Raw genomic sequence first — 9157 nt, forward strand, 5'->3', positions numbered from 1 at the left:
TGTCTGAAAATGACCAAAAGTTCGTTTAAGAGGAAGGCCTCCTCTGTGATCGATGATGTCATCCAGTGCTGTGTAAGATTCTTCCCTAAACCTTCTTAGTGGTTTACATCATTAATTGATCAAATGCCTTTTATGTGACAAGGGTGAGTGATTGAAAAAGGGGCCCCTCGATGCATGTTGATTGTGAATGGCCATTTTGCCTGGCACTGTGCCCACAGAACACAGACAGTGCCCGTGAGTCTAGGGATGCCTCTCATAATTGCAGACCCTTGTTACATTATGGACATATGTTCAGCTATATTTGTTGCCTGGTTGAGGGGTCGTTACCTTCACCTATCTTTATATTTTTGTATGTTAAAACACATTACTATTGATATTAGCAATGATGTGCTGAGGAAGTGTTTGGGATAGGGCCCATTTGAAAGTATTGAACTTGAAGAAGACTCACTTACATTTGCTAAGATTTCATTTTTGTACCACCCAAAATGGCATTGGTTTCAGTCCCAAACTATGGTTTCACAACCACATACTTGTGGTTTCAGCCACAATACGTTTATATGGTAAAAAATGAAATCTTACCAAATATATATGGAACTTTTTTAGTCCTAAAGCACTTCACAACCCTGACATTCTTGTATATGTAAAGTCCAGCTGTTGTAATGGCTGGAAATTACGACACTTCTGAAGAGGACAAACCTCTCAATCTCATCATATGATAATCTCATCAATATCATAAACTCTCAATCTCAGATATGATCACTTTCTTATTGACCGCCCTTAAGATAGACTCCTAGGTACACTACTGTAACAATGAGAACAAATGCTGGTACTATTAATTTAATGAGCAGACTTCAGAGAATTGGTGCAATATGTTGGTGAGACCCTGGTTCAAATCCCTGCTTGGGCCATGGACCTCAGTGGGAGACTTTGGGCAAGTCACTTTCTCAGCCTAACCTTCCCCACGAGATTGTTGTAAGGATTATGGAAAGGGATAACCCTATCCCTATATGCTAACCGGAACTCTTTGTGGTATAAGTGTGAGGAATGAATGAGTACAATCCCAGGAAACATTTTTCAAAGCAGAATAACTATCAGAGCTTTTCAGGACAGCATCACAGATTCTTCTGGTTGCATTAGTAGTGGGAAAAATCCAGGAAAAGTAATGTTATCATGTCAGATTGTAGGAGCTTGTTTTTAATACTCATCTATATTATTTAGATGGGGTTAAGGAAGATTTAGGTTGTAGATTTTCTTATGGTAACCCTCATTGTTCTTTTCAACCTTTGATTGCAAATGTACTGGTATACATTGTGATACTTCTCTATGAATTGCTTTCGCTCACTAGTAGAAAGGAGGTGAGTCTATATACTGCTTTTTTGATACAGAGATAAATCTGTTCCATTTGTATGAATTTGCCATTACAAAATGAATCTTCATTTTGGGAGTATATTAATTTGGAACTGTACATGGTAGCCCAATTTTTTTAGGGGTCTGAGTATTCATGCATCAGAAAACTGCAAAGAGAAGCAGGGAGAGAAATCAGTTTGTTTTTTTACCTCTTAGGATCTCTTACGACGTGACATCCTGTACTATAAGAGTCGAATCAACATGGACAATATGGAGATTCTGGATGTGGAAGATGGGAAGGATAAGGACTTCAATATCACTGTTAAAAATGCATTCAAGTTGCACTGCAGAGAGACAGAGGAAGTCCACTTATTCTGTGGAAAAAAGCCTGAACAGAAGCAGCGCTGGCTCAAGGCATTTGAGAATGAAAGGAAGCAGGTTCAGCTTGACCAGGAAACTGGTATGGAATGGCCAACTGACGTGTTACTCGAGATAAACTTCTGCATGCTTGCCTCCCCATGTTCCTCATCCTAGCTATACATTAAACTTTCATAAAGTTTCCATTTCACTGCTATGTAGCACATAAAATATTGCACAGGACAATGGTTCCCCAATTTACCTGGGTCACAACACTCCTGTAGCCACTTCTTCCTGGCTCAACCAGGTGCCGCCATCTTCAATCTTGTGAGATTTCGTGAGATCCAAGATGGTGACAGCTGGGAGAACAGGTAGGAGGGGCTACCAGGGACATCCTGCAGCACCCTATTGCAACACACAGTTTGGGAACCCCTGGTATGGGATCTTGGATGCTCTGCTATAACATAAGCCTTTTTTCAAGCTCTGGTCCAGTACAGCCAACTGTCCACAGAAAATGGCAGTCTCTTTTTCTCCTTCTCCACATAGTCTCCATCACTTCTACCATGCTGATGCATGATCAGCTTTCTACCTACTCCCTAATCAAGCAATTTCCCTCTCCTCATTCAAGGCCTTTCCAAAGACCCAGATATTTAACAAAGGTCTTCCTTAACAACTCCCTCATCTTTCCTCCATTGCCTCCATTTCCACCTGACACTTTCATACGCAGTCTTCATATTTGTCTGTCCCTGACCTCTTCTTTCCAGTTCTGTCTGTCTAGTGCAGATTTAAAACTCTTGGATGAAAGCTGTATCAGCTCTCTGCTCTCTACATCATTGATGTCACTGTGGGAATGAAGAAATACCGAAGGATGACTATGCTGCAGAATCCTACTAGGCATCTTCTGCTGATTGGCTCAGCCATTATGGATCCCACTGTTTGGCCAGTGCTCATGCTCAGTTATAGAGGAGTTATAGCCAGAATCATGCTGGGAGGCTTTTACTCAAAGGGGAGGATCAAAGTATTAGTTAATTCTGCACTGCAATTTCTATCTGTTTAGACAGGTTCTCAAAACCACAAGCACAATCCACAATCCTGAGCAAATATGCATAGAAGTGTTGACTCTCTCAATCTCTCTCTGTTTCTTTTTCAAGGTTTTTCCATTACTGAGATGCAGAAGAAACAAGCTATGCTTAATGCCAGCAAACAGAACCAGACTGGAAAACCAAAAGGCAAGTCAGTCTAGTGGTCCTTCTTGTTCAGACTCCTCCCTCCCCTTCTCGAACCACAGCACAATAACATTGGAAAAGGTTGGTCAAAACCCTATCCCATGTTTAGCTTCTGCAACACAAATGGGGGCCTTCAGCTGCCTTAGCCTCCTCAGCTCAGGTGAGCAGGGGAGAGCCAGAATGCCCCATCCTGGGGAGGAATATTACCAGTTCACTGTAAGGAGAGTCTTGTGCTCTTTCCTTGGTCACATCAACAAAGGATTCCTGATTCTTTAGGAGGCATTCTATAGGAGTGTGCTTAGAGCCTTATCTTAAAAGTGCCCTTGAACAGCATGGCTGTACCTCTGTGGGCAAGAAGGACAAGCTCCAGCACCTGGATCCCCTGCCTGCCTTGCCATTGGACTTCAGCTGGGACCATCAGACTCAATCCTGTGAGTGTCTGTGGTTGCTTGGCCATCACACGACTAATGGCATCCTCTTGCATTTTAGTTAATAGTATACATTTGCAATGCATTTCAGAAGATGTTAATCTGGTTTCTGTTTTAATAGCATAAATTGCTAGCTTCCATAAACTTAGGGTGCAAATGAAATATAATTCTAATCTTATTTTTTAGATTGTGAGCCCTTTGGGGACAGGGAGCCATTAGTTATTTGATTTTTATCTGTAAACTGCTTTGTGAACTTTTCGTTGAAAAGCGGTATATAAATACTTAATCATCATCATCATCATCTGAAGTTTATTAAATACATAATAACCAATAGCCAAGGATAGTACATATCCTATTGAGGAAAAAAACTGAAAAACATACGCTGAGTCCATGTGCCTCTCCTTTCATCCCATGGACAAAAAGCTACATCTTCAAACTGCTTTGGTTTTCAGTGACTCTGCTCAAAGCAACATAATCTACGTGAGTAACACATTGTTCAGATATCAAACCACAATAAGGTTGGAAACTGTGTTCTGAATCAGATGCCCTAAGTCAGGGATCTCCAAACTTTTTGGCTAGAGGGCCGCATCAAATATCTGGTGTGGTGTTGAGGGCTGGAAAAAAAATTTAAATACGAAGTTTTAATAAATAAATTAGAGATGGAACTTAGAAGAGTGAATGAATGGGCTCATTCATTCAACCTCTCTGGCCCTCAGAACACCCTCCAAATGCAACCAGAGCACAGTTCTGGTCGTGTTCAGTTGAGTGGGCCAGAGGCTTTCAGGGGACGAGAGGCTGGCTACGGGCTGGATAGAGGCTCACCGTGAGTCACATCTGGCCCCTGGGCTGGGGTTTGGAGACCCCTGCCCTAAGTCCTAGGAATCCAGGTTGCCATGCCATTGCAAAGAAGTCTATGGCAGTGGTTTTCAAATTGGTGGGTTGTGATCCACCAGCTTGTATAAAGTTTCCCCCGTCCCTTTAATGGGTGGGGGAAGGAGGGAAGTAGCAACACAATTCCCAGGATCAGGTTGCTGAAAGGGGGCTGTTTTTACTTACTGAGGGCTGCTGGCAGCTGCAGGAGTTGCGGGGAGCCCCAAGCAGCCCTCTGCAGGGCTCCCTGATGCTTAGAATGTTGAGAAATACCGGTTGCCAAGCAACCAGGAAGTGCTTAGCAACCGGTTTTTCTCAACGTTGTAAGTCAACATTCTAAGTATCGGGGAGCCCTGTGGAGGGCTGCTCAGGGCTCCCCGTAACTCCTGCAGCTGCCAGCAGCCCTCAGTAAGTAAAAATAGCCACCTTGTTAGCGACACAATCCTGGGGATCGCATTGCTGCCCTAGCTCCTCCCTTGTAAAGGGAGTAAAACTCTTCCTAAGTTTGACTGCCACTGATTTGTCATTGTACATTAATATTATACAGTGCTGTAGCCATCTAGTATGAACTCGAAAACATTTATTTTCCACACAGCCCATGTTTTTGTGTTCTATCATACCTGAATAGCAGCGTATATAGAACAAGACTGGTGAACATACTGAGTTATATAGGTTTAGGTACATTTTCTTCAGGACACTGTAGGAACAAACACAAGATGATGATGACAAAAAGCTGTCATCACTAATACTGTGGCTAATTTTATCTAATTGGTTGATATTGATGTATAAACTAACTGGATTGGAAGGATGATTTGCCCCCCAAAACAAGAGGCAGGCTGGATTAGATCAAAGGACCATCTAGTCAAGGATCCCGCTTCCCACAGTGGCCAACGGGATGTCTCTAGGAAGGCCCCTTCTTGGTGTCGCCACCAAGCAGCTGGTATTCAGTGGCATCCAAATAGCCTTGGTCCATGGGCGGTGCCCTAGTGGCTGAGATTAATTAACAGCCATCTTCTCTTCATGAATTCATCTGATCCCTTTTAAAAGCCACCTTCTAAGCAAATGGCTACATTTCATTCCAGTGAATTCCACAACACACTGTAACATGAAGTGCAGAAGAAGGGGTTTCCTGTGGTTTCATTGGAAGACCCTGATTTCTAGAGTAGTGAGAAGGGGAGACAATCAGCTTTAAGTCTCACTTGCTCCACACTGTGGAGTTCAGGGCATCCTGGGAGTTCAGGGCATCCAGTTTCATGCTTTCTAAGGTGATCCAAGGTTGTTTTTTTAAAGCAATACTTTTATTAGCTAGTTTTATTCTTCTTTACCAACACAGTTCATGGGGGCAAAATGTTATTGAAAAATGCAAAGCTTGTTTTTGGGACAGCTGGCAGTATAGAATGGATTTCTTCATTAGCTGTTCCTCATCCCACACCTCTCAACTATCCTGTGATGGGGGTGGAAAATGGGCATAAGAAGCAAAGGGGGGGGGAAAGCTCTGTTGAAGACTGCTGGTAGGGGGAACAATGCACTGATGTTCATCGTTGTATGTTCATGTTGTTGCTTTAACAGTGGTCACCAGAACATATTATGACTTCCTGATGCGCCAGAAGCACCCCACCTTGCCTACGAACCTCCCCCAGCAGCAAGTCTTCATGCTGGCAGAGCCTAAGCGCAAGCCTTCTAACTTCTGGCAGAACATCAGCAGGCTGGCACCATTTCGCAAATGAGACGCAGCCGGATCTTGTGCCTGAATACCTTCTGAGAAAGCACTTTACGCATTAGTCCTGTAAAACTAAGCACTAGCTCCCCCTCCTGGATATCAGAGGGACAGCACCTACCCTTCTTGAGCCTTGACTGAGCTCAAGTGTTACACAATTACATGGACCATTTTTGTTGTGTGTATGCCACTCTGTGTGTGTGAAAGTGAGCCAAGCCTGCCCACCCTTTTGAATACTTAGGAACAGAAAGAAAAAGACTGGAGTCCAAATTCTTTTTTTCCCCCCCTCTTCCTTTTAACACCTTCATTTTTGTTCATTTGGACCATTCCTTCCCTTAGGAACATTCTTCACTTTCAGTTTCACAAAGGCAGCCAGACAAGAGACAAGCAAATGAGCAGTCCCATTACCTGCTTGGTGTTTGCTCAGAGCAGCTGTTTAAGTATTGCTGCTGCTGCTGCTGCTGCTGCTGCTATGCACTTTTCTGGAGTGATGGATTCCTTTGCTCTTACCTTCCTGACCCCAGTGATTGTGGAAATCATGAACAGCCTTTCCTGGCAACCAGAAAATATTTACAAGGAGCCACCTTTCACCTTCCTTAGCTGAACACAGAATTCCCAAGGATGATGACCCTGGACACAACTGACAAACCTGAAGCATGACTAACCACCAAGACTTTTGCAATTTAGTTGACTTAATGTATAGAGGGAGGGGGGAACTGTGCCTAAATTAACTTTCAATTACTTTCACTCTCTACCACCACTTTGCCATAGTCCTGGCCAATGAAAATTTTGTCAATGTTTTTAATGTTTATTTATGGTAAAAGTGCAGATAACTGTATTTTGTAAGTTTGTAATCTGTCTCATCAGATGTTTAACTTGATGCCTGTTTTGTCTATTTCCCACAAAACAAAAGGGCCAACGTTTAAAAGCCTATATTGCAAAAGAGACGCTGGATGGACGCATCTAAAGATGAACTTCAGACACACCAGGCCCTCACTAATCAGTATTACTCTTTTGAAACTGTGCCACTCATGCCATCGTCTGCAGAGAAGGCAAGGGTGCTAGATTGAGGCTGCAACACAATTCTCCTAAATTTGTATGGAAGACGGGGTATTAAGCACCTACACTTCAAAACTGTGGGCAAAAAATACTCATTTTATCCTTGATTAGATAAAGGAAAGATTTGCCTTATAATAGCAAGATAGTTAGAAGCCATAACTGACTGAATCCCATGATTTAGGGGTTCCTGGTACTGTGACATTAGAAGGAAAGACCCAGCTGACTCTGGTATGAAACTGCAGAAGAGTGAGCATGCGGTAGTCTGACACAAAGCAGTGCAGTGTCCCAGGTGATCACAAACTGGTCATCTGCAGCTTCCTGAACCCAGAAGCATGTACAGATTCATTCTTGCACTATCTCTTTCTCCCCCATGAGAGGGGCAACATTTAATTTCATAAAGAAACTTGTAAAAGTGACTGCTGTTCAGTGTGTCTGTTGATTGTAGAGCTCTGGCACAGAGGGGGGTTGCACCTGGAGGAAAGAACCCATAGGAATCAGGGAGCCCCCCATAAGTACCTTCCACCTATACAGGTAGATCCCCCCCCACATCTTGCAGATTATACACACACATCTAAGTGATGAGGTCAAGCGATACATGCAGATGTGAACTGGATCCCAATCACTTGTTACAAAATGCACATCAGCCTCCCCCCCCCCACCACTGAAATTATTTCTTTTAGGACTGCACCTTGCCAACTGATTATATCTGTTAATATAGGGTTTCTCAAACTGTGAGCCCTAAACCTGATAAGCTGATAGCTGACAAGGAAAATACACTGAGCCCTATGGAAAGTGAAACAACCACACTGCATATTCACTCATGAGTAGGTAGGCATCCATTGGTCCACTGCAAAGGGCAGGCTGAAAAGAACACACCACCAACAGAAATGGTCCCAATCTGATGAATGCAGGCCTCAAAAACACTCAAGAAGGAACTCCCCCCCCCCCCAAGCTGACAAATGTATCAAGCTCTATAGAAAACTAAACTGAGCTGCAGGTTTGTGTTTACTCACAAGTAAGCAAACATGTTTTGGCTCCTATTGCAGGTCAGGCAAGAAGAGTGCAAGGGTACCAGGTCCTGATAATGGAGCTCATGAACATGATCCTGATCCATGGTCCTGAACATGGAGCTCAAAACACTCCAGAAGGCAGCTCCATCATAGTACAGTAAAAGTAAAAATAAAGACAGAGGCTTGAGCCAGTGAGGTGAAACATCTTTTAGTCTTGTAAAGCTAAGTGGGGGAAAGGGGTTTGAGGTTATTGCAGGCAGGCTATAACAAGCCTTCACTTGCTTTAACAGGGCTCGCTTCCCCATTTCATCTCCCCTTATTTTTTATAATTTTGATTTATAGCCCACCTATCTAGGGCAGTGGTTCTCATACATTTAGCACTGGGACCCACCGGGACAGAATGAGAATCTGTCGGGACCCACCAGAAGTTATGTCATGACCAGAAGTGACATCATCAAACAGGAAAATTTTTAACTATCCTAGGCTGCAGTCCTACCCACACTTACCCAGGAGTAAGTGGATAAACTGTCATTCTAAAGAGTTCAAAAGCTTAGCAGAATGAGATCTTACTTGCAGAGAACAAATCTGCAGGTGACAATGACATAAGTGCATCTTGCCACATTTGCTACCATTATATTCTGCAAAATATAATCCTTATTTGAAGACTTCTTTAGCAGAGATATATGTTGCCAGCACTATGAAGTTAAACCCCCTAGCCTCTTGTGCTCTGGTCCTAAAAAAAGAAAGGTCCTGCAGATCAGCAGTGTGGGGTTCAGTCTGGACCCACCTTGTATAGCAAGAGGGCTACATAAATGTTATTTTTCATCTATCAAAGTGTTTAATCTTAAAGATGCAGTTATGATTACCAAGGCATCCAAATTAGCATGAAGACTAGGTGAGCAAGATGGACAACTCCTGTGCAAGAGTCATTAAAATCAGAAATGGTGCAATATAGTACAACACTTCTGCTATATCAGAGTCTGTATTAGATAAAAAAAAAATCATGTTTACCATTTGGTTGCTATGTTTCAGCAACAACTACATTTAGAGGCATGAATTTGAAGAAAAATTGCCCCTTTTGCCCCATAAGAATTATCTACTCAGTCATTGGAGTGCTGTCCTCTCCCACTCAAAGTAATGGGT

General features: G+C 42.9%; 1 protein-coding gene across 4 annotated transcripts in view; it reads left to right on the forward strand.

Annotated features, from left to right (window-relative positions):
* ARHGEF4 (Rho guanine nucleotide exchange factor 4) overlaps positions 1 to 7420 on the forward strand; it is a 207665-nt gene extending 200245 nt beyond the window's left edge. For all 4 annotated transcript variants that reach the window (XM_066620908.1, XM_066620909.1, XM_066620910.1 and 1 more), the window contains 3 exons: positions 1564 to 1807; positions 2856 to 2933; positions 5798 to 7420. In XM_066620908.1, the coding sequence (XP_066477005.1) occupies positions 1564 to 1807; positions 2856 to 2933; positions 5798 to 5955 (480 nt within the window). In that variant the 3' untranslated portion in view covers positions 5956 to 7420. The remainder of the gene's footprint in view (positions 1 to 1563; positions 1808 to 2855; positions 2934 to 5797) is intronic.
* The last annotated feature ends 1737 nt before the right edge of the window (positions 7421 to 9157 follow it).

This window comes from Tiliqua scincoides, chromosome 3 (assembly GCF_035046505.1).
Source record: "Tiliqua scincoides isolate rTilSci1 chromosome 3, rTilSci1.hap2, whole genome shotgun sequence".
Taxonomy (NCBI): Eukaryota; Metazoa; Chordata; class Lepidosauria; order Squamata; family Scincidae; genus Tiliqua; species Tiliqua scincoides.